At 41.9% G+C, this 26289-nt stretch overlaps 1 protein-coding gene across 1 annotated transcript in view; it reads left to right on the forward strand.

Annotated features, from left to right (window-relative positions):
• Positions 1–26289, forward strand: part of DNAH10 (dynein axonemal heavy chain 10) — a 309396-nt gene that overhangs the window by 103623 nt on the left and 179484 nt on the right. The window contains exons 13-23 of the mRNA XM_073586115.1: positions 5830–6006; positions 6566–6742; positions 8947–9116; positions 10093–10244; positions 15781–15942; positions 16629–16836; positions 17912–18068; positions 21757–22233; positions 23670–23828; positions 24165–24281; positions 25407–25509. Of these exons, the coding sequence (XP_073442216.1) occupies positions 5830–6006; positions 6566–6742; positions 8947–9116; positions 10093–10244; positions 15781–15942; positions 16629–16836; positions 17912–18068; positions 21757–22233; positions 23670–23828; positions 24165–24281; positions 25407–25509 (2059 nt within the window). The remainder of the gene's footprint in view (positions 1–5829; positions 6007–6565; positions 6743–8946; positions 9117–10092; positions 10245–15780; positions 15943–16628; positions 16837–17911; positions 18069–21756; positions 22234–23669; positions 23829–24164; positions 24282–25406; positions 25510–26289) is intronic.

Raw genomic sequence — 26289 nt, forward strand, 5'->3', positions numbered from 1 at the left:
ATATCAAATGCCTGTGATAATTAGTTTACCAGGTGAGCCCAATTAAAGGAAAACTACTTAAGAATGATGTTCCACATTATTAAGCAGGGCACAGGTTTCAAGGAATTTAGGAAAGAAAAAGGATCTCTCTGCTGCTGAAAAGCATCAAATAGTGCAAAGCCTTGGTCAAGAGATGAAAACATTAGATATTTCCCAAAAATTTAAACGTGATCATCGCACTGTTAAGAGATTTGTGGTTGATTCTGAGCACAGACATGTTTGTGCTGATAAAGGCAGAATGAGGAAGGTTTCTGCCAGGCAAGTTCATCGGATTAAGAGAGCGGCTGCTAAATAGCCATTACAAACCAGCAAACAGATATTTAAAGCTGCTGGTGCCTCTGGAGTCCCTCGAACCTCAAGGTGTAGGATCCTTCAAAGGCTTGCTGTGGTGCATAAACCTACTATTCAGCCACCCCTAAACAGTGTTCACAAGCAGAAATGGTAGCAGTGGACCCAGACATACATGAAGACTAATTTTCATACAGTCTTGTTTACTGATGAGTGTCGAGCAACCCTGGATGGTCCAGATGGATGGAGTAGTGGATGGTTGGTGGATGGCCACTATGTCCCAACAAGGCTGCGACATCAGCAAGGAGGTGGAAGAGTCATGTTTTGTGCCGGAATCATGGGGAAACAGCTGGTAGGGCTCTTTAAGGTTCCTGAAGGTGTGAAAATGACCTCTGCAAAGTATATCGGGTTTCTGACTGACAGCTGTCTTCCATGGTATAAAAAGCAGAAACGTGCCTTCAGGAGCAAAATCATCTTCATGCATGACAATGCACCATCTCATGCTGCAAAGAATACCTCTGAGTCATTGGCTGCTATGGGCATAAAAGGAGATAACTCATGGTGTGGCCACCATCTTCCCCTCACCTCAACCCTATAGAGAACCTTTGGAGTATCATCAAGCAAAAGATCTATGAGGGTGGGAGGCAGTTCACATCAATACAGCAGCTCTGGGAGGCTATTCTGACTTCATGCAAAGAAATACAAGCAGAAACTCTCCAAAAACTCACAAGTTCAATGGATGCAAGAATTGTGAAGGTGATATCAAAGAAGGTTTCCTATGTTAACATATAACTTGGCCTGTTAGGATGTTTTGGAGTTAAATATCTTTTTTGTTCAGTGAATGTGACCTCCTAATGCTGCAAATTCCAAAAAGGAGCATTTTCAGTTCTTTAAAACATATCAAATGTTAAGAAATTCTAATGTGCCTAATAATTTGGAACAGTGCAATTTGAGTTTTTATTGATTTTGGAGATTATACTGTTATCATTGGGAGGTTTCTTCAATAAAATTTGATGTATACTCTAACAGGTGATGACTTTTATTAGACTGACTGTCATTTGCACCGACTATTTAGGAAAATCATGGAAAAATATCATTTGCATAATAATTTGGAACACAGTGTAATGTCCTTAGACCTTGTGTCAGCATTCACTCTTGCCACGTCACTGATGAGAAACGGATCCGTCATTCTGATACATCCATGAGCCGACAGGTCCATCAGGAAGCCCTCAGTAATAGAACAGATAACTAAAAAAATATAAAAAGAATAAAATCAAAAATGGAAATGAGAACAGTCCAGAATGTGGAACTCCACGTCACTTATTCCAAAAACGGGGCAAAACTAAGATTATCATTCAACCTGTGAGGATGCACAGTTCGCAATGTCCAAATCCATCTAGATTCAAGACGTGCTAATCTAGTGGATAATTTACCACCCCGTATACTAATATCAATGGCATCAATTCCTCTGAATCTTATCAGACTACTGTCACTCGCATGGCAAATTTTGAAATGACGTGGGATCGTCTTCAGTGTGGATGCATCCACCTGACCAGCCGACGCCTCAATGCCCAAAACATGCTCGCGCATACGTACCTTCAACTGACGTGATGTCAAACCTACATAAATAAGATTGCACGGACATGTGGCATAATAGATGACATACCGTGTGTCGCAGGAAATAGAGTTCTTAATATTATAAACCTTGCCGCTAGAGTCAGAGAAGGTAGTGGCGCGATCCATGTTAGGGCAAGCGACGCAGCGGCCACATGGATAACATCCGCACCGGGGGGCCATGTTATCAAGAAACGTTGTTCTAGGCTCGCCCACATAGAGACTGCGAGTAAGGTGGTCTTTCAGATTTTTAGCACGTCTGAAATTTGATATAAAATTGGATCCACCTTCAAAATGGGCCAAGACTCGCGTATCTTGGTTGCTTGCGAATTATAGCCAGTTACAAACCTAACCTGAGGTTCCTTAGAGAGAGACATTTTCCGTGTATTACTATAAAGAAGGGATGAGCGGGAATTGAATTTTGCCCTTTTGTACGCCTTCTTTATAGAGCGCCGGCTATAGGCCCGATTCAGGAAACAATTTCTCGATTCATTAGCCTGTTTTTCAAAGTCTGAGTCTGAGGAACAGATCCACCGCAAGCGGAGAAACTGTCCCACAGGCACTGCCCTGATAATATGTGCAGGATGACATGAAGTAGCATGGAGAAGTGAATTTGTGGCAGTAGGCTTACGGAAAATGTCCGTTTGCAACATACCAGCGCTAACTTTCTTGACTACAGTGTCAAGAAATTCCACTTTCTCACTGTTATACACATACGTCAACCGAATATTAAGATCGTGGTTGTTCAAGCCAACCAAAAATTGGGAAAGATCAATGAGGGAACCCTGCCAGATCAAGAAGATATCATCAATGTACCGGGTCCAAAGAAGGACCCGGTCCATTGATGCCTGTTGATCTGACAGGAAGAGGTCCCTCTCCCACAGCCCCAGGAACAGGTTAGCATAGGAGGGCGCAAAGGCCGCTCCCATGGCCGTTCCCTGGAGCTGCAGGTAGAAGGACCCCTTAAAAGCAAAAAAATTATGAGTAAGAGAAAATTCAAGTAAATCAAGGATAAGTGTTATAAATGGGTCACCGAGGAGAAAAAAGCAAAACAAGCTAAGTCACAGAAAACAGAGAGGTTGGTAACTATGCAGATTGCAGATCCCTGATCCTACCACACAACTAGCAGCAGCTGTGGAGCGTACCTACGATGTTCTGTTCCTAGATACTTCGTCACAGCCGGAGGACTAAATAAGCCTGAAGCATGAAAAGGGGAAAACTAACTGCCCCAGAGCAGACCCCAAAGGAATAGATAGCCCCCACACATGTATTGACGGTGAAACAAGATGAAAGCACAAGCACAGGCAGGAAAATAGGCTGAGCAAACGATGGGGCCCAAACTAACTAGAAAGGAAAGGAAAGACACTGTCTGCAACCTGCAAAAAACACTACAAAAATAATGTCCAACACTTCTGATAGCAGAATTAACCCTGGAGTCACTAGACTTCTCCCACTATATCAGCACTCTGAAATATTCTGAGACAGAGCAAAAAGAGGCCAAACTAGTAAGGGACAAAAAAGCAAATTGGCAAAATACTGATAAATAAGAGTGGAAATTCAGCACAGCCCTCAGCCGGGGCTGGCTGACCACACAAAAAAACTGAATAGACCAACAAATTCAAGTGTGAACGTTAGCAGAAAAACTTAGCTTTAGATGACTGGAACAGAGCTGAAAACCAAGAGCTGACAAGCCAGAAGGAATCACCAGCAACTGAATAGGGCGTCGGCTGTCTTAAATCCAATCTGAGACTCCTGAGGTCCAATCGTCATCCTCAGATATCCACCGATCAAATCAGCCTCACTACCTTCTGTTACCACCAGAGGGAGTCTGGAAGGAGAACTCACAACTGGTGAACCAGAGAATGAACTCACAACAGATAAGTTCCACAAAATGCGGGGAGGATCCAGAGTGTTCGAGAAAGAAACGCACTGCCCTCAAGCCATCCTGATGTCTGATGCTTGTATATAATGACTCAACATCTGCTGTTGCTAGGACAGTGTCATTATCTAAGTTAAGACAATCTACTTTCTTGAGGAGCTCCCCAGTGTCCTTAAGGAAGGAAGGCAAGTTTTCCACAAGAGGTTGAAGATGAAAGTCAATCCATCGATTGACATTTTCCAGTAAGTTTCCACTCCCTGAAATAATGGGTCTGCCTGGTGGCACCCTGGCATCCTTGTGGATCTTCGGAAGGCGATAAAAGGTCGAGATCACAGGCTCATGGACTCTCAATGCATCTGCCAGATCTTTCGTAATTACATTATCCTCCACAGATAATTTAAGGATGTTATCCAATTTAGAGCTGAAGGCTGACAAGGGGTTATATGTCAGCTTTTTATAGCAAACAGTATTATGGATTTGGCGAAAGGCCTCCTTTTCATACATAATTTTAAGCCATATAACCACATTTATCCCCTTGTCCGCCGGTTTCAGCACAACATCCTGGACGTTTTTTAATTGATGCAACCTCGACCTTTCTTCTCCATCCAAATTATCCCTACCAAAACGTTGTGGAATTTTCAAGAGATCTTGTGTTACCACCTGGACGAACATATCAATGCTCGTGCAGGTGGAAAGAGGGGGAAACTTCCTGGAACGAGGTTTAATTGATGGGGGTATCTTACCTCCCTCCCAGATGTTCTCGCTGGAGAGCTCCTGGTCTGTGAGAGCCATAATTTTTGCTGATTAGTAGGTTAACAAATACGGTACTTATTTCATACAATATAATGCAAATTTATTTATGTAAAAATCATAAAATGTGATTTTCTGGTTTTTACTTTTAGATTCTGTCTCTCACAGGTGAAGTGTACCTACAATAGAAATTACAGATCTCTCCATTCTTTGTTGGTGGGAAAATTTGCAAAATCGGCGGTGTATGAAATACTTGTTTTCCCCACTGTATATCTCATTAACTTGGAATAGGGGGTATTCTCTCCTGCAAGAACAATATCTGCCACTGATGGGATCCTCTTAAAATACACATTTACTTTAAAGGTAACCTCTCAGGATGAAAATGGTATTTGATCTGTGGGTGGAATGTTATAGAGCAGGAGGAGTCAATCATATTGACGTACATTTTTTGTTGGAAAAGATTCAGTAAACTTTGCATTTTATTAATTGAAACACCCTAGAGTTTGGATTCACCCTATATGACTGTGCATGTGGACAGAGCTGTCAGTCACTGAGTTGGACCTCCCACTGGACTCCTTTTTCTACAAACTCCAGGGATTTCAATGAATAAACTATAAGTTTTACTGAATCTTTCCCACAAAACTATATATCATTTTGGTCAGCTTTTCTTTATACCATACTGTCCACAGATCAAGCTGCATCTGCAACGTGACAGGTTCCAAATTTCGATTAAAGGGTTTGTCCGGTCTAAAATGAAAAGTCTGCAGTCACTCTGTGTGACTGTAGATTTTTGAATCCCGCCTGCGCATGCACTATGCACTGCAAGCATTCCCCAGTTTCTCGCCTGGGAGCGACTGGAGAGTATGTGGTATGCAGATATTGTCAGTTATCACAGGATCTCGCAGCTCCACAGAGCTGCATAATGTGGTCATATATCAGTTATCGATATATGAAGTCTGAGCAGCAAGATCTTACAGCTTTATACTATGTGGCCAGGGTTTATGGAGGCCTGATGGGCTACATGGAAGCATCTTCAAAAGATGTTCTATGCTGTACCCAGTTGTGATCTGTGAGCACCATAATAACCTTTAAAAAAAAACAAAAAAAAAAACATTTTCTTAGTAGTAAAAAGAAACTAAACAAAACATTGATCTTCCCATGAAATGCATTTTTAACCCTCACACTCAAACATTGTTGCTCTTGTAGAAGAGTTTTTTTCTCCCTAGATTCTGAGGTTTTCTTTGTATCTTGCATTGCAGGTTGATATAGTGAACAAACTCTTCATGAAACATTTGGAAACTCCTCCGCTCTACAAGAATCACCCTCCAGTGGCCGGGGCAATATATTGGGAAAGGTCACTTTTCCTCCGAATCAAACAAACAATTGTTCGGTTTCTGGAAATGGAAGAAATGTTAGCAAGTGAACATGGGAAAATGGTAAGGTTTTAACGAGGACCTGTCATCAGGTGAAGTGACCAGTTTTTGGTCGAATTTTTCTCCTGCTGCTCCTTTAAGTATTCGTTTAGTTTTTTGTTTTTTTAAATCACAATACAGTTTCAAATCAAAGGGGGCTTTTTATTCATTGCCAATTTTTATGGTCTTTACCAAAGAGGCATGGCTCACAGAGTTCTCTGGGGCTGTGTCTTTTGGCTGTTCTTCGTTATTACCCTGTGAGTATCGCCCCCTTGGTAAAGGCCATAAAAATTAGCACTAAATAAAAGCCATTTCACTGGAGCTCTATGGTGGATTTAAAAAAAAAAATGGAGCAGTGGAAATAACAAGACAACAGCTGGCCACTTTTAGCCTGGTAACAGGTCCTTTTTAAATTGCTTGTGTAGTCTGTGGAAGAATCTTCTACAATGGGTGTCTGCAGTACAACGCTGGGAGTTGTAATAAGGACACTTTTGCCTCTAGGAAAGCTACTAGTAACCATAACATGAATATTCTTTAGAGAAGTTAAACATTTGTGATTTGATGTATTTTTCATTTTACTTAGGCAAAGGCAAAATATTTGGAAGTGGCAAGAAGAATGAAGGAGTATGAGGACAAGAAGTACGAGGCTTGGAAAGAAAGCACAGATCAGACCCTGCCATCACTACTGAAAAGAAGTTTGCTTGTCAATACGCGTGTACCTGGTCTTATTAACCACACCAGCACATCTCTTACCGAAGTAGTAAGTTAGCTGTATGACAGATTCATAATGACAGATTTATTATGACAATGATTAAGTTCAATGAGCAAGATCAGAGAAGAGCTACCAGGATAGTGAGCGGACTGCAAACTATGTCCTACGAGGAGCGATTAAAGGATCTGGGAATATTCAGCTTGCAAAAAAGAAGGTTAGAAGGAGATTTAATAGCTGTCTAGAAATATCTGAAGGGATGTCACAGTGTAGAGGAGTAGAGGACTCATCCTTATTCTCATTTACACATGGAAACACGAGAAGCAATGGAATGAAACTGAAAGGGAGAAGATACAGATTAGATTTTAGAAAAAACTTTTTGTCAGTGAGCATGATCAGTGAGTGGAATAGGCTGCCACAAGAGGTGGTGAGTTCTCCTTCAATGGAAGTCTTCAAACAGAGGCTGGACAGACATCTGTCTGAGATGGTTTAGTGAGCGGTGGTTGGACCAGATAACCCAGGAGGTCCCTTGCAACTCTACCATTCTATGATTCTAGTGCTAAAATATTATCTCAGTAATGTGAAAATCTATTTTCACTAAATACAGCTTTTACCTTTGAATTGAGAATTTTGAGAATAAATAATCATTTTAGGATTTAAAAAAGTTTCTAATTTTCATGTGTATTATTGGTTTATGAAACCATAATTAAAACAACAATTACTCTTTAAGTTTAATTAGCTTTTTATTAATTGCAATCCCTGCCCTTTGTGGGTGTAAGAGTGTCACGATCCATTTTTGGATCTGTGTCAGATTCTGTATTCTCTTATATAAACCTTTTTCCTTTCAGGCCATCGGGGGTTAATATTATTTTTTGCCGCTGGTGTTACTACAAGGTTAGTCTACTGGTGGGTTTTTGCCCCCGGTGGCCGCTGGTGTTACTACATGGTGATTAATCTATGCAGGTGGCTGCCACTCCCATCTCCCTTTTTAAGGCCACCTGGTGCTGCAGCTCACTGTTGGTAATGCAGGTCATTTGGAAGCCAACCGTTCTGAGGAGAGAAGCTATCTTGAGCAGTGGTCTTTGCAGCTGATCTGGAGCAGTGGTTTTCCTGCTGGAAGCTATGTTTTGGGTGCCTTTCTCTGCGCTCCGATGCATGACTGCAGAGCCAGCTAAGTGTTGTTTGTTTTTCACTGTCTGTTATTTTTCTTGGTGTCTTATTAGTACAGCGGTGGGACCAGTGTCCACACTTGCCAGTTCGCTAGTAAGGGATAGGTGCAGGGCAAGTGAGGGACCTAGGTATCCTGGTTGGCGACAGGTTGAAAGAACCTGTATAGGGAACGTGAGGAGAGTTCAGGGATCTTTCTTAAGGGAGTGCAGGAGGTGCCAATTTCCCCATTCCCTAGTGCATGGCCCACCATTGTAATTGTGTCCCCGGTGTCCCCTTGTTTGTCTTTGTTGGTTTTGTGACTGACCAGTTGGTGGGACGCGCCACGCAGGGCCAGTCGCACATCGTGACAAAGAGTCATGTGGGTGATACTAATAAGAAAGAAAGCTACATTTCCCAATGTTTTATTGATCGTATCTATGCACATTACCAATCTATTCTATTGTTTCTAAACACTGTTTTTCGGTGGTTACTTTGTATCTCCGTTCATACTGCACCCACACACACAAATGATACACCATTTGAAAGGTAAACTTGCCCCCTTCAGCAGGAAAACAGCCAAACAAACTACACAACCATGATTTGATCACAAAATACAGTTTAAACATTTATTTTCATAAACCTGCAGTTAGGAAAATTGACCTGCAGGTGGCACCACAGTACCCCAAAGCACACTACCACAAAGCTGCTTACAGACATCACAAACAAATCCAAATATTTGCCTTGGAGGCTTTCCAGCTTGCTGAACTGCTTGCCCAGCCTATTTTAGCCAAATTGAAGGATTGCACACTTCACTGCAGGTGAGGCACATATTGTATTACCAATCTGCATATATAAATACCTGTCTGTGTTCATCATCTCATGAAATACATTTACATTTGACCAGCTTGCTTTTTCTGAAATTGCCTGCGCCCCTGATGACCAATGTGCAAAAATTTTGCATGGGCCAAGCTAGTTATTTCTGTATTTGTATTATGTTACTTTTGAAATGTAAAGTGCTGCGGAATATGTTGGTGCTATAAAAAAAAATATTATTATTATTTTTATTATTTAAAGTAACCGCCTTACACGTTTGTTTTGTTTTGCAGGATCTGGACCAAGTAAAGGCTGACACCAATTACAAGAATGTGCACTACGCTGTGAACTTTGCTCCAGAACTGCAAGAAATTATTACAGAAACCAAACATATGGAGCAGTTGGGCTTTTCTGTTGGTGAATTGCCAAGAAATGTAGCCTTGCAAGAAGATAAATTCTTAAGGTGGTTTAACTTTATGGCAGTTCTGACCATTTACAGTTATTATTTATCACTGTCAGCAAGTCTATGGTGACCTCTCTTGGGGGAACATAAAGTAATGACAGAAATATTGTTCTGTGAAACAGTGTATAGGTGAAATTGTAGTCCGACATATTTATGAACTATGGTCTATCCCCGTTTTTTACAACAATAAATAATAGGTTTCTGACTTTACAGAATGATGCGGAGAGAAATGGCTGATCGCTGATACCTTGAGTTTTCCGTTTTTTGTTTAAAGCCACCATTCGGTTCCAGAGATATGGACTTTTTTGTTTAGTGCTGGCACTAAATAATAAGGCCCATATCTGTGGAACCATTTGTTGGCTTTAGAAAAGCACCACTCCAGTGTTTTTTTTTTTAATGCAGTGCTGCAGTAGAGCTTATGATCCGTGGGTCCCTGACCTTATTGCTATACTTAATTGCCGCTCTTTTTGCCTTCTATCTGCGTTGTTCCGGTTAGTCTTCAGTAGGTTTTGACCTGCCGATCGCTCAGTCTGGCTCTCATAGAATTGCATTGAGCACTTGTGCCCATTATGTCGGACTTTTGGTCAGTCAGAAGTTGCGGCCACAATTGGCGTCCCGGGAATGGAGCGGTTCCAATAAAAGGCGAGGACAGCGGAGTTAAGTATAACACCATAACACCATATGGTCAGGGACCTTAAATTAAATAGTACCACTCGAGTGCTGAAAAAAAGAAGAAAAAAGCAGGAGTGGGGATTTAAATGACCTTTCTGTAACTTTTCATATGGGATAATAGTTTGACTGAATGACCACAAATGGGTTTCGTATTATAATTATTTATTATCTTATAATATTTTTTAATTACATTTCCATTTGATTGTTTGCTACTTCTTAATAGTTGACTTTTCTATAACACAAATTTCCCATAGACCAGCTATGGCTTCAGATCCACTTTTATATAAACACCTTTTTTTTGCAGGTACATCGATGACATGAAGCAAATTCTTGCTTCTTATGAAAAGCTAATGCAGGGTCTTAATGACGCTGAAACCCAACTACTTGATAATCACATCCGGGAACTTTTAAAAGTCTTTAGATCTGGATACAGAAGATTGAATTGGAACTCATTAGGTAACACAACTCTCTTTTTCTGTAGTTCACTTTGATTTAGCTTTGTCGAAACAATCTAATTCTTCTTAGAAGAAGATGAATATTTGACATTTTATGATTATCAAGAAGTCTAAAAATGAAGGACTGATCAGAACATAGTTTCTGGTCATTTTTTGTGTCTTGTATTTGAAGTTTTTATAGCTAACAACCATTTGGTCAAACACATTGTCAATGATCGCATGCATGCAATATGAATGCATGTAAATGCAGCTAAACGGGCGCAAATTGACTTTCTATATTGGTCACTTATTTTGGGCATAAAATCTTCTTGTGATGAATTTCATAAATTGTTCAGGGATCTAAGATCAGTCTGCTGTGGGTATATGTCAAAAATCCTGCTTTTAGTTTGAGCTCTTGTGTCAGTGACTGGGAACTTCTTACCTGTGTGTATTACCAAACGATCCTCTCCCTGACATTCTTAACATTACCCTTCAGTATTAAGACCTTTAAATCTGTCCTATTGAGTCTTGGTCCAGAGAAATGTTTATGGGTGTATCCGGCTTCTTCTTTAGGCCGGCATCACACTAAAGTTATGGAAAATCGGTCCGAGTCTCCCTTCCGAGAGTCCCACATGTGTTCTCCTTATGGCCATTCATGGATAATGCGTTTGCAATGCAATGATGCGTTTTTCTCGCACCTATGTATTGGTATGACATGCGTATGGCTTTACATTTCTCACTGATTTTCTGCATTGAATTTAATGGCTCAATGGGCTGAAATGAGGAAAATGTGTGCGTACTTGTCGCAAGCTAGACGGATGGTCCGTGTGGTGTCCCGAGTTTTTCTCGCACCCATAGACTTGCATTGGCGAGTCCCGGATGATATACGCGTACAATCACAGCATACGTGTACAATCGAATACGCCTGAGAAAAAATACGGTTATGTGAGCTGCCCCGTAGATTAATGGGACGCCCTCACACCCAGGGCTGTGGGGTACTCGGTACCGGGCCCGGTGGATCTCAATGGGAGTTGTCACGGTAGCTGTGACCCGGCCCGTGGCCTTGGGTGCCCATGTTAAATGTTCAGTGTGAATGAATAAGTCGTGACGCCACCTGTGGTGTTCGGCAATGTAGATGTTAGGCAGACGCTGCAGACAGATCCTCTGGGACAGATGGTGTGGTGCAGCAGGAATGGCATAGCCCTCCACAGGCAAGGCTGTTGTCCCAGGGCAGAGTAGATATGGTGACACTTAGGTGGTGTAGTGGTGCCGGGCAGGTTGACGCTGGAATAAGTGGAGGACACTAGGGCATGTAGTTCCAACGCTTTACTCACAGTCTGTTGCACAAACAGGTGCCTGCTTCTATGCCGTGTCCTCCGGGTCTGGGACTCAGTCAACCCCCCAGGCCAGATGGAATACTCCTTTCCAACACTCCGCCAACTTGTGCCTTTCTGAACGTCTCCTCTTATAGCGCCTTTAGATGAAGTACTCCTAGTACTGAGTTACACTGGAGTTCCTCCTGGCTGATGTTCCTTTGAACTCTACTTGTACGGCAGACAGCTGTAGCCTGCTTCGGGGACTCCTTGCTACTATTCTCGGCTCACTATCCAGTTGCTGTTGTGCCCCCAAGTCTTGTGTGGGAATAAAGTGGTCACTACTTCTATTCCTCCGGTGTCTGCTGCAGGACCATTAGTATCCGTACAGCCCCGGCCTTGCACTTAGAACTTCTAGGAAGGGTTCCCTTCTCACCCACGTCCTCTGTTCTCTTTTACTCCTCACGTTCCATGCTAATCCTTTCCTTCTATGGAGAGTCAAGCTTTCAGCCTATGTTGCTCTCTCGTTCTCTCTTTCCCGTGCCAGCAGACCCAGATCACTGGGATCTGCTGCAGCACTTCCATCCATCTATCCCTCTCTCTAGGGATCTTCTTCTCTCTAGCTCCTCAATCAACTACTGACTGACTTAAACTCTTCCCGCTCCTTGAAATGTAATCTAACTCCACCCACCTCCCAGCACGTTTCGTGTTCCAAGCAGGGAGCCACCAATGGGTGCTTTGCTATACTCCTAGCAGGGAGCCGCCGAAGGTGCTTTGCTACACTACTTTGTGGTGTGGGGTGTAGGCGTTGGAGCGTGGTCAGGAGTTTCCACCTTACCTGGACGGTGGGGCACCACACCTCAAGAGGAGGTGCAGTACCTCTGTGGCGACTGAGCCTCAGGGGCGCCACATAAACACTGGTCCGAGTGCTGTGGGATGTTTTCTCGCATAGCACGCGTCCGTATTCTACAGTAGTGTGACCCCGGCCTTATTGTGTGTCTCTGTAGATTCATCCTTATTGTTTTTGCTTAGGCTTTTTTTTGCACTGCGAGAAATTTGTTTTTATGATCTATTTATTCCATTCCATTGGGGGTTTCATGTAAACGCCACACTGCCGCACTGCTGCTTTTTTCTTTTGTCTTTTTTTTAACAGAAAATATATATATATTTTAAACAATATTATTACTTTAACGTTACTTTATATTGTTAAAGAAAAAATGATTCACCGCACTCAACAACTTGATAGTATGCGAAAATTCGTAAATTTATTCAAAGTGTCCAATCCATCAAAGAATGTGCCCAAACAAGATTAGGATATGTACAATCAAAAATAAACGACGTTTCGATCCTCCCGGATCTTAATCATGGGGTACACTAAAATGAAAAAGAACGTTGAACAATAATTATACAGTAAATATTCAAATATATACAAGACATAACCAGAGGATGGATAGATAACAAACAATGTATATATACAATGACAAATATGTAGAAGGACAAAAGAACAAAAAGACAGAAACATGCAAAAATATTACTGAAGCGTTGCTAACCAGCTATAGCATTTCGCTTTGGTTGATTGACAAAAATGAAAAAAGTGAAAAAAAAAAATGAAAAATAGCTTCAGGAAATTAAGAGACTAGAGACTATTAATTTACCTTAATGGAAATAGTAGTGGACCTAGGGCACTTGGACAGGATATACGTCCCCTTAAAGGTAGGTACTATACGTGAAAAAAAATAAAATAAATAAATAAATAAAATATATATATATAACTGTTAGTTGCCACATATAGATAGAGTGACAGGTTAAGAGAAAGGTATATGGTATACCTGGAAGGTTTAGAAAATGTTGAAAAGGGCTCAAGTGGATGCTGCCAGATTTTCGTGGCGGAAGTACTATAGATGAAAATATATATATATAACTGTTAGTTGCTACATATACAGTCATGGCCAGAAGTTTAGAGAATGACACAAATATTATATTTTCACATGATCTGCTGGCCTCTGGTTTTTATGTGTGTTTGTCAGATGTTTTTATCACATACAGAAATATAATTGCAATCATATTATGAGTAACAAAAGGTTATATTGACAGTTAGAATGAGTTAATGCAGCAAGTCAATATTTGCAGTGTTGACCCTTCTTCAGGACCTCAGCAATTCTCCCTGGCATGCTCTCAATCAACTTCTGGATCAAATCCTGACTGATAGCAGTCCATTCTTGCAAAATCAATGCTTTTATTTTGTCTGAATTTGAAGGTTTTTGTTTGTCCACCCATCTCTTGATGATTGACCACAAGTTCTCAATGGGATTAAGATCTGGGGAGTTTCCAGGCCATGGTCCCTTGGAGGACATTCTGGTACCATTCTTTATTCACGGCTGTGTTTTTAGGCAAAACTAAGAGAGAGCCCATTCCCTTGGCTGAGAAGCAACCCCACACATGAATGGTTTCAAGATGCTTGACAGTTGGCATGAGACAAGACTGGTGGTAGCGCTCACCTGGTCTTCTCCGAATAAGCCGTTTTCCAGATGTCCCAAACAATCGAAAAGGGGATTCATCAGAGAAAATGACTTTACCCCAGTCCTCAGCAGTCCACTCCCTGTACCTCTTGCAGAATATCAGTCTGTCCATGATGTTTTTTCTGGAGAGAAGTGGCTTCTTTGCAGCCCTCCTTGAGACCAGGCCTTGCTCCAAGAGTCTCCACCTCACAATGCGTGCAGATGCACTCACACCTGCCTGCTGCCATTCCTGAGCAAGCTCTGCACTGCTGGTAGCCCGATCCCGCAGCTGAAACACTTTTAAGAGACGGTCCTGGCGCTTGCTGGTCTTTCTTGGGCGCCCTGGAGCCTTTTTGGCAGCAAGGGAACCTCTCTCCTTGAAGTTCTTGATGATGCGATAGATTGTTGACTGAGGTGCAATCTTTCTAGCTGCGATACTCTGCCCTGTTAGGCCATTTTTGTGCAGTGCAATGATGACTGCACGTGTTTCTTTAGAGATAACCATGGTTAACAGAAGAGAAACAATGATGCCAAGCACCAGCCTCCTTTTAAAGTGTCCAGTGGTGTCATTCTTACTTAATCATGACAGATTGATCTCCAGCCCTGTCCTCATCAACACCCACACCTGTGTTAATGGAGCAATCACTGAAACGATGTTAGCTGGTCCTTTTAAGGCAGGGCTGCAATGATGTTGAAATGTGTTTTGGGGGATAAAGTTCATTTTCTAGGCAAATATTGACTTTGCAAGTAATTGCTGTTAAGCTGATCACTCTTTATAACATTCTGGAGTATATTCAAATTGCCATTAGAAAAAATGAAGCAGTAGACTTTGTAAAAATTAATATTTGTGTCATTCTCTAAACTTTTGGCCATGACTGTAGACAAAATGACAGGCTAGGAAAAAGGTACCTGGAAGGCTTAGATAATGTTGAAAAGGGCTCAAGTGAATGCTGCCAAGTTTTTGTAGTGGAAGTACCATATATTAGTTTTGGCTGGATTAATGAAAAAGAAAATAAATTAGCATAATGTCTATAAAGATCATTAGAGATATATACCAAGGTCAATAGTATACCTTGTGGTAGGGCGGTTTTAGCCTGGGGCTGTAATGGCCGTCATGTAATTGTTTCCACCTGTAGATTGAGTGGCACACAGTAAAGGAAATGTTACCAGTATCAGGGTGCAATATAAAATACACTTGAGTGCCACAGGTTACCTGGGGAGTCCTTGAGATAGTGAAAGAGGCGGTAAAGGCGTCGCTCCCGCGCCCTGTTCTGGGGTGGATGGAAGACTGTGCTGGTCCGTGGCATAGCGGGGTTTAAATGCCGCGCTGTGTACCGCCGGACCGGAAGTGCGTCATCCAGCCCGGGAGTGACACAGCGCTGTATTGAAAAGAGACGCCACGCATGAATACGCCTGAGAAAAAATACGGTTATGTGAGCTGCCCCGTAGATTAACACTGGTCCGAGTGCTGTGGGATGTTTTCTCGCATAGCACGCGTCCGTATTCTACGGTAGTGTGACCCCGGCCTTATTGTGTGTCTCTGTAGATTCATCCTTTTTATTTTTGCTTAGGCTTTTTTTTGCACTGCGAGAAATTTGTTTTTATGATCTATTTATTCCATTCCATTGGGGGTTTCATGTTTTTACACTGCTGCACTGCTGCTTTTTTTCTTTTGTCTTTTTTTTAACAGAAAATATATATATATTTTAAACAATATTATTACTTTAATGTTACTTTATATTATTAGGTATTGGTGACTTTATTAATCGTTGCACCCAAGCAGTGTCAAAGTTTGAGTCTTTGGTGCATAAAGTTCAGAAGAATGCAAGTGACATTGATAATAAGCTGTCCGCTATTGAATCTGCAAACCTTTTTAAGTTTATCAATAGGAAGTCAACAGATCTCTCAGGTAGGTGATGAATGGTCTCATGTACTTAGCACCAGCCTCACATTCATGCTCTTTATGTTGTACAGAATATACGTATCAGAAGATAAATAAAAAGCATTAACCTTAATTGACCATGGGTTACCTGACAGCATATAGTCACTCACCCGGCACAGAAATATTGCTACCTGTCGAGTTGCCTTGTCACTTGCAGCAATTCTAATGTTTAGGCCGGGGTGACGCGGCCGTCGATTCTCTTGTGTGAGAGAATCGGGCCGATTATGCAAATGACACTCGGCTCAAACGCTGTCAGAAAGAAATGTCTCCATTGCCAGCGTACATACTAATCGAACTGCTCTCGGATGACGTCTGTGAGCAGTCTGATGTTTCACTCGCACCCGTAGTCTCGGATGCACTCGCAGCGATTATTTTCTCATGTCAAATCGATATGAGAAACTAACATTAGGCCGAGTGCTATCCGATAAAATATCAGATAGCACTCGGCCTTGGCATATGGCAGTGTGAGCGGGCCCTTAATGCCATTATCTAGCCCCAATACTAGTGTAAGATATGAAAGAAAAAATAGCCAGCTAAAACCATAAATATAAAATTGCATTAATGGTAGCGGCATTTCATTTTTATTTACCATCAGCCTTGATGAACCACCCTCACTTTGTGTACTTGTGTTATCATCATCACTTCTTCTGTAGGTGTCAAGGAATTCTTTGAATACATTGAAAATGAACGGTCCAAAGACCTGGAAATAATGGTCAGAAAATATACCGCCATCGGGTCTATTCTAACAAAAATAGAAGGCCTAGTGGTAAACACAAACACGGGAAAAAATACTCAAATGGCCCAATATTATGCATTCTGGGAAAACAAAGTGTACACCATACTGACGAAAATGGTCATAAAGTAAGTGATACTTTCTTGTCTGTGACATTGGGGGACACTAAGTAGTTAAAGCCTAATTGTTGTTTTAATTTTTATTTCATAAATCCATAGTACACATGAAAATAAATCATTTGTACTATTGATTTATGAAATATAAATGAAAATGATGGTAACTCTTTAAGCATTTGGTCCTCCCACTGGTTATACCCCTCCAGCAGGAACTGAGCTAATCAATTTGTAGCTTAGTGTCCTGCAGTAGGCCGACCTCCCTGCTCTTCCAATCTCCCCGTTTATCCACAAGTGAGGAGGGAAAACATTGTTGCATAATCAGATTATTCCTTCCTCCTACAAGAAAGTAAAGTGGAACAGGGCAGCCTTTACTCCCCTACCTTCTGACAGCCACAGGATCACCCAACGTTTCTGACTGCTTTCCAGTATTCCAGCTTACGGTCATAACCGCATGGAAGCCCTGAAGGGGGTGACCCTGATAGCAAACCTGCAATGCAAACGTAAAGATGATGAAGATGAAGTGAATAAACAGAATAAGTGAGGGATGGCACCATGCATGCTTCCCACCAACACAGTGACTTTCTGCCAATTGTGACAGGCCACGCGGTCGCTATGGGGCCCATGAGAGACCCAGTGCTGGCACCGAAAACCCCCAGCCCAGCGTCGCACTTTCAACTTTATTGACATCCTGGATGCCGATACAGTTGAAAGCCATGATGGAGGAGGGAGCGTCAAGCTGAGGAGCAGTGGAGGAACAGGAGAGGTGAACATTTTGTTTTTTTATTTTAGTTTAATCAATGAGAACATTGTGGGGCCCATTATATTATATAGAAGGCAATGTAGGGCCTGGTATATTATATGGAAGGCAATATAGGGCCTGGTATATTATATGGAAGGCTACATGGGGCCATTATACTATAAGGAAGACGACGTGGGGCCTTTATATTATATGGAGGGCTATGTGGGGCCCATTATATTATTTGGAAAGCTATGTAAGCTGTTGTATTATATGGAAGGCATTTTGGGCCCATTATATTATATGGAAAGTTATGTGGAGTGGGGCCATTAAATTTATTTTTTTTCACAGGAATTTCCAGGCTTTTAATGCAGCTATCATTGGAAATATTCCTCTCTTTCAAGTTGAAACCATCCTGTCTGCTCCAGAAATAATTCTTCATCCTAATTTCAATGAAATTTTCAAGTTGATTGTGCAGTGCTACAAGGGTTGTCTTGAAACCACAAAGGTAACGTCAAGATAATGGTAAACAACGTAGAAAAGTAAAAGCCGCCTTGTACGTCAGCCCTAATGAAGACGCCGCTGGAGTAAGATGCGCTTTATTCATTAAGAAGCACACTCCACTTAATGAATTTGGTGCATTGTCATTCGATTCCGCCGCCATAGGATTGCATTGAAACGCTCACTTTACGCATATGGCTATGCGCGGATGGTACCCAGGGTCTGGAGGAGAGGAGACTCTCCTCCATGCCCTGGGTACCATATTCCTGTAAAGAATAGAATTAAAATAAAAAATAGGGATATACTTACCCTCTATCGGCCCCTGGAGTCCTCAGTGGCCCTCGGCGCTGCTGGCAAAACTTCTGTTCCCAGGGATGCATTGCGCGAATGACCTCTGATGACGTAGCGGTCTCGTGTGAATGCATCCCTGGGAGCGTAAGTTGCTGGCAGCGCCATGAGGGCCGGGAGTACTCCGGGGGCCGACAGAGGGTAAGTATAGCCCTATTTTTTTTTTTTTTTAATTATTTTTAACATTCTATCTGTTACTATTGATGCTGCATAGGCAGCATCAATAGTAAAAAGTTGGTCACACTTGTCAAGCACTATGCTTGGCAAGTGTGACCAACCTGTCAATCACTTTTCTGCACGCTACAAACGTTTGCAAAACGCTTGTGTTTTGCGGGAAAACGCATGCGAATTCCGCATGCGTTTTACCCGCGGCGGGGAGTTGTGGAAATGCTGCAGACAATCATTTCTGCAACGAGGGCACATAGCCTTAAAGGAATTTACACAGAATTCTGTATGTAATAAACACTTTGTTGAATTGGGCCCTTAGTGTTTTGAGGTGAAAAGTAAAATTTAAACCGGTTTAGTAGCACTGTCTCCTCGACTGTGCCTGTAATCCATTCCACCTCTGGTCATTGCACCACAGACAGTTATTCCCAAGAATAGCTGAGATTGGAGTCCCCTTTTCATGAAAATCAGTCCAATAATGCAGGCTGTGAGATTACTTGGCTTGGCTGGTGTCACGTTGGTTCTCCCATGTTTGCAGTCAGCACTGTACCATGCAAACTCTGGCCTAAAGACCTCCATAACATAGCGGGATATTGGATTCAAGTTTCATTAACGACATTTCCCATTATACATTCTGTATAATTTCTTTGTGATTTTAAATGTCTCTCCCTGAATTAGAAATAGGAATCTTTTCTACAATGAACAAAAACTTGATAATTGCAAAAGTGATTGCAAGGCCCTGTACCGTAAAGCTAGATATACATATTAGTAAGCTATTGGAGTGTTCTACTAACTTTTATCTAATGTGTATGGGTGTACAGGAGCCCTGGACAATTGATTGTCAGGGGGAGTTAATGTTTCCGACATGTCTGGTTTCAGACTGCCCATCCTTTTGTTCTCCCTGAGATAAGCTGCGTCCAGAGATGTCTTGGTGTGGCTATCATAGAGGACACAAGATCTCTTTACAGAGCGAGCACTTCAGTGTATGGGAGAGACGTCATTCAGCTGGCAGCCATCTAATCTTTATAGAGGTCATAATACTGCAGAAAGTGTATTGAAAAATTGAATAACACATAATTATACAGCAAATACCCTGAAATACCATTTTCTGAGCAAATTATGTTTTTTTTTACATTTTAAAAAGCTTTAAAAAATTTTGAAAAAAAGTTTTTACACCTCCCAGGTCCCAGCTTTCTGAGATGGGAAAGAGCAGCACACAACTGTATGTAAACAGGAGATGTGCTGTAGATAAACAATCCTTCTTTTCCATCAGTATTTGTTGACCTGTATAAATGTGAGGGGAGCCAGGGCCGTAGTCGTGGCTCACATAGATTGCTCAATCACTCCCTGTTCTCCCGCCACATGCATACAATGTCCCCTTTGCAGCGTACCTTCTTTAATGCCTTTTGAACCATCAGGGTCCTCGCTGAGCTGCTGTGGGTTCACTCCTGTCGGTTTCACTCAAAGAGACAGTCCAGTTTCAACTTGTAACAAATAATTTTACTGGAATCCATTTGCAGTACGTCCAGCTCATTTACAGCAACATCACAGTACAGATCCTTGTTTATTCCTGTGCTTTTCCCCACTTCTTCTAGAATGCTCCCGGGTCGTACCAACTCATCCCGTACCGGAGCATTTCTTCTGACCAGCTTAACTACTTTCAGGAGTTCCCCTGCTGTTTCGCCCCAGAAATAAAGGCATCTGCCCACATAGTCAGCTGACTCATCTTGGTGCTGCCCTGAAGTCCCCTGCTGCTGTGTCCTTCGGTTCCCAAGCCCTGGACGACTGAGCCCCTAGCTTGAACGTTACAGGATCCACTGCGTTGCCTGGGCTCTAAGGCTCTACAGCACTGTCTGGGCTCCCTGGCCCAACTGACTAAAATGCCGGGAACTTGCTGGCTTACCCACAGTTGGCCCCTCCTAAATTAACTGTTACCTATCCTAATCTAAGTATGCTAAAATGCCCCCTCTAGTGGGCTAACTAAATTACTACGCTTTCTCTGAACAATAATATACATATAGCAGCATTAAGTGCATAACATTATTTATAAAGTAAGACATTCAGGATCGGGACGTGTTTAAGCCTTAAACAGTTTTTGTGACCCCTTACATAAACAGGACAATAAACAAGCACTGAGCAACTTGTGTATTGTCAGTCAGCACTCATGAAAGGTAAATTCGGTTTGTCTAAATGGTCCATTAGTGACAACAGTGCCAGTCACAATGCTCACATAACACAACCGATCACGGTCAGTTCTTTCAAGGGAACCGATGAGAGGCGGCAGGGAAAGGAAAACTGGGAAACTTTGTCACAGGCCAAGATCGTGTTAGTCAGCCAGTGCACACTTATCAATGTAATTAAGGTACTGTCACACTTAGCGATGTACCAGCGATCCCGACCAGCGATATGACGCGGTCAGGATCGCTGGTACATCGCTAAGTGGTCGCTAGTGAGCTGCCACACAGGCAGATCTCACTAGCGACATCGCTGGGGACGGGGATCGCTACTTACCTGTCACACTAGGCGATCCTGCGTCCTCCCGCCCGGCTCCACGCGTCGCTCGCCCTCACAGCAGGAAGCGCCGCAGGAAGCTGACGACGAGAAACAGTCCAGCCTGTTCTCGCGCGATCAGCGATAACCAGCGGGGGCGCCGGTCGTAGGTAAGTATCAGACACAGCGATATCGCTAGCAATATCACTATAACGTCACTAGTTATAGCGATATTGCTAGCGATATCTCTTAGTGTGACAGGCCCTTTAAGGTTATGTAGAAGAAATGGGGCTTATATTTCATTTATACTATATCAGAATTCTAATGTACTAGTGAACCCCATTTAAAACTAAATGTATTAGTTATTTATTTACTTGCTTAATCCTTTTATCTACTATCACGTATCCAAATAAACCTATTCACACATTAGGGGGATTAATATATTCATTTGATTTTCAGCTCTGCTTTGGAAAAAAAGCTTGACTTTGAGCTTCACTCCAGTTGTTGTCTGCTTTGGGTTTCATCCATGGTGTCTTTCCTGTCTTGCATCTTATAGGATCTTCGGTATCACTGCTGTGTAGAAATGTACATGTAATTTACTATCCATGTGCAAGTTAGATGTAATTTACCTTTGTGTTCAGAATTTGTGGTAGTACAGTTGTTTTCCTACCACCCTTTTGTTCTGGTCCTAGAGTTTTGTTCGTTGGATGCACGGAACCTGCATTCTCTGTCCTCCTCAAAAATCTGATGATGATGAACCCATTATATACAGCTTCTACAACGACATTTACCAGAATCCACAGATCACAGAACAAGCTCTGATTATCAACCAGAACATGCACAAGCTGCTCACATCGCTCACAAAGTACCTGAACAGGTGGAAGAAATACCGACCCTTATGGAAGCTGGATAAGGCCATTGTGCTAGAGAGGTTTGCTGCCAAGAAGCCATCTTGCGTCACGTATGATGAGAAGTTGCAGTTCTATAGTCGGTTAGCACTGGAGGTTACACAACAACCCTTAATTAAAGATGAGCAGTGCATTCGACTGTATCTGGGCCCCCTGGCCTACACCGTGCAGGAGAATGCTAGAGCATGGGTAAACTCCCTTGGCCACCTTCTCAATGAGTCCGCTCGGGAACAGCTTTACAGGCTCAGGGATGAGTTGGACGTATGTATTTTCTTCTATTTGGCTTTATTATCTGATAATCTACTATTATATTTGTAACGATTAATTGCCATTTACCAAGTCACCTAAAAGGCTAACATAAATAGATCCAAGGTAGATATTTCTTGTTATGATACATGTGTGACGAGTCATTCTGACTTACATAGGTCTTTATGTAAAACTCAGTAAACAGGTAAATTAATATACACTTTTTATCATACTGAGCTATTTTTGTCTCAATAGTCTTGCTGGTCACTTCTGGCTTTCGCTAGCCTTACATGTAAGATATACTTCAGGCAAACCTGCTGATTTCTGCCTGGTTGGCCAATGCTCACATATTTATTAGGGTCTCCTGACTTTTCCCTGATGACAGATTTCGGAGGTAAAAGGGCCTGGGCATGTTAGATTTCAACATGCCTGATCTTTTGTTATTTGATACTAAAGGAGATAAGCCTCTGCAGGGTCTGGCAGAGGCTTATTTGCTATTTCCCATTGAAATATACAGGTATTCTTGGCTAAGCCTTTTTATATGAAGCATTAGCCACAACTACTTGCTACTTCCAAAAGGCGGCAATAGAGTTCAAGTCCTCTTCCTCTCTGAAGAAACATTTTGCATATTTAATTTCCCAGAGGAGCATTGCAAGGCTTTTAAGTCTCCTCATACTGGCTTGTCACTCTCCATAAGGTGAAACCTTACATCCCAGTCTTAGCCTTTCACCTATTCAAATCAGTTCTCATACTTTGCCCTGACAAGAGGCAATACCCTGAAACATGGTTTTTAATTATGGCTTGAGTGCCAATTAAAGTTTTTTTATCTTCATTTTGGTGTGCCACATCCTCCTTTTTGCACCCTGAAACACGGTGTCTGTAAATTGGGATTCTGGATTGGCGTTTATCCTAAGTCATATGGCAAGGCTCGTTAAAAGGTTGATATTGACTTGTATTATCTCTACTTCCAATAACTGTCACTAGAGTTCAAGGCCTCTTCCTCACTGCATGGTTTTCTCCTGCAATGCTCATGAGCTGTGGACTTCATCCCATTATTTACATGCACTGCTGAGTCCTTGCTCCCTCCGCCTGCCCATTGCCGATTGACAGCTATATATACAGAGACAACTATCAATCAGCTACGGGCAGGGGAGCAGCAGCTCATGAATAGAAGGACTCAGCGCTGCAGCAGAAAAACAGGAAAGTTGTCTGACTTATAGTAAGTAATGAGGCCCTATAATATGAGTTTCCACATTTTTTGTGCTTTCATTTAGGACAACAAAAAATTAAGCAAATGCATGCATGACTAATCTCGTCTCTACGGAAGCATAATGATCCAGGGGTAATCACACACTGACTGCATACAATGGCTCAAATCTATTAACCCACTGCCTACCAAAACCTAAACTTGGTCCATTTTATAGAAAATACCTTTTTTTTTTATATTGTAGAGACTGTCAATAAACTTAATGGTGGCACCAGATACCCTTGAAGACCTCAAGTTTGTTCTTGCCACAATTGCAGACATTAGAGATATGTCGCTAGTTGTTGAAATGCGATATCGAGATATCCAAGAGCGATATAGGACCCTGACCATGTATAATATTGAGGTGGGTAGATGCAGGATGTATTTTTTGGGTTTCTGCTTGTTGTAATTTATCGTGTATAATAATGTCTTTTTAATTAAAAAAGCCCTCATTGTTAAATTAAAGATTTTAAAGCAATGAGTGATTGCAATAGTCATAAATCATAACTACAATCTAGAAAACCTATAACTCCACAAGACTGTATCAAAAAGTGCTCCAGAGTGGAAAGAGTTGGAAAAAAGTGACTGCAGCCACATATTATACATTGTGATTTCTCTTTTTAGATTGAGTTGTAAATAATCCAAAAATGTGCAGGTTTTATTGATGAAAATCCCATTACTATGTTAATTGTCTCTCTAGTTTGATGAAGAAGAGAAGATTTTGTCAGAGAAAATAACACAAATCTGGGCAGATCTGTTCATGGAGTCTAAACATGTGGATCGCAGCCTGGGAAAGGTGAAAAGGAAATTTACCCAGGTAACTGAATAACTTAGTATAGCACACATAAGCCTGTTGGTTAAGGAAAATATAATTTACAGTATATGTGGAGGGATTTAGTACCCGATTCCTCATTGTCCTGCTATTATGGGACACAGTGTTCCTGTCCCTGTAGAACAATCAGTTTGATCTCCCGGGTGCAGTGAAGCTGTTGACTTGCCTTATGGCCACTTACATTTACCTGCCTAGTATTTGAGACTAACTTTGTGGGGTGTTAAGGGGCTGGATAGTATGTGGTTGGCACAGTGGGCTCTGACGCTTGCACTGTGACTTGTAAGTGGTATTCCCATCTCCAAGATCCTATGGAGTGTAATAATAATAATAATAATAGTAATGATATTAGCAAATACCGCCAATTAGAAATGTAGTATAGTTCTCTTGATAACCTATGTCGCTTACCCCATGTACAGGCATTGCAGTAGCTTAGGGTTCCAGAGTTACTACCACAAGCAACTAACTGTCACTATATGAGTGGTTGTAACCATGGATATCTATGTTACTGAAATGCCCTGCACATGGGATAAACGACATAGGTTATCAGAAGAACTATACTACATTTCTAATTGGCGGTATTTGCTAATATTTTTATTATTACACCTACTACATAGCTACATATTGGGATAGGATCTTGGAGATGGGAATACCCCTAACTTTATGCAATATTTGACTGTCACTGTATGGGGATCTGTGCAAGATAATATAAATGTTGTAGTTTATTGGGCATGTGTAGATGGCACTATAAGTGGAATTTGTTTCCAGTAGTGTATGGTGGCTGCATGGCTACCACTATAAGGGGGCATGGTGGCTGGTCTTGTTATGAATTAACTATGGCAGCCTGTGTTTGGGGATACTGTAATTTGCACGGGATATGTGGGCACCATTGATAGAGTTGTGGGGGACACTGACTGGCATTGTTACGAGAGTTGGCAGTTTTATATTGGTCAGTCACTGACATCGGTAAATGTTATGGGGACACTGAATTAAGTTTTATTTTGCATGTGTATGCACACACTTGTAAGTATTCATAATTCAAACCCATTCTTTATAACCTTTTGCATATACCCTTTGTACTTTCTAAGCAGTTTTCATATTTTGTTTTACTAGATTACGAAAAATCAGATTGAAGATTATAAGAAAGAGGTGGCGCAGTTTGCGGAATTGTTCTGTTCTGAAGGACCTGGAGTTGTTGGAGATGACCTCGATAAAGGTACCTTATAACATTGTGTAACAATTATATAAGAATGTAACCATGCTGTCCAAGAGTAATACCGGTGCTGCCACCTTAATTTGTGCACATCTGCTGCAGTAAGCTGCTTAATCTTTCCTTTATTCATATGTAAGGGAGGTCCAGGAGAGGAGTCTTAGCCGAGGACACCAGGGCTCTGTTGTCCTGACCTCTCCTCACAGAAAAATCATGCTCGCTAGTCAGCGTACCTGTGTCTCCGGATTCAGCTCCTCTAGAGTCCTCCCTATGCAGTGGGAGACCGTTTCCAGGAAAATTCACATCAACTGAGACGCAGTCCATCATAACTTCAACAAAGACATCTTTACTTGGTTCATTACACAGCTTTTCCAAAGACTTCACAGCATTTACAACAGGCTTCCCTGAACTGTTTCCATGGTTACTCTGCACGGGCCCGGGTCGGACCGTCTCTGACGGTTTCCAAGTTTCCTCTCTATTCAGCTCTGCCACAGCCAAGCATTCCTCGGTCTATTTCACCCCAGACACAAGTTCATTAGTCACCAGAGTCAGTAGCCACGGAGGATGAGCCCTGATATGATGTACTGCTCTCTGTACCGGCCCCGCTTCTTCTCCATCTGTATTTACTGATTCTGTGGGCTCCCCTGACCGTTTTGCCCTGGTCTTAAAGGTGTGTGCCCAAGCAATAAGTTGCCACATTCTGCTGTACTAGCCTGTTGTTGTGCTGTGCTGGTGCAGAGGAAGGTTGGGCTTCTCACTTGCAACATTGCGAGACTGCTGCCGAGT

The sequence above is a fragment of the Dendrobates tinctorius genome, unplaced genomic scaffold (genome assembly GCF_039654945.1).
Source record: "Dendrobates tinctorius isolate UK_male_01 unplaced genomic scaffold, ASM3965494v1 ptg000090l, whole genome shotgun sequence".
NCBI classification, from domain to species: Eukaryota; Metazoa; Chordata; class Amphibia; order Anura; family Dendrobatidae; genus Dendrobates; species Dendrobates tinctorius.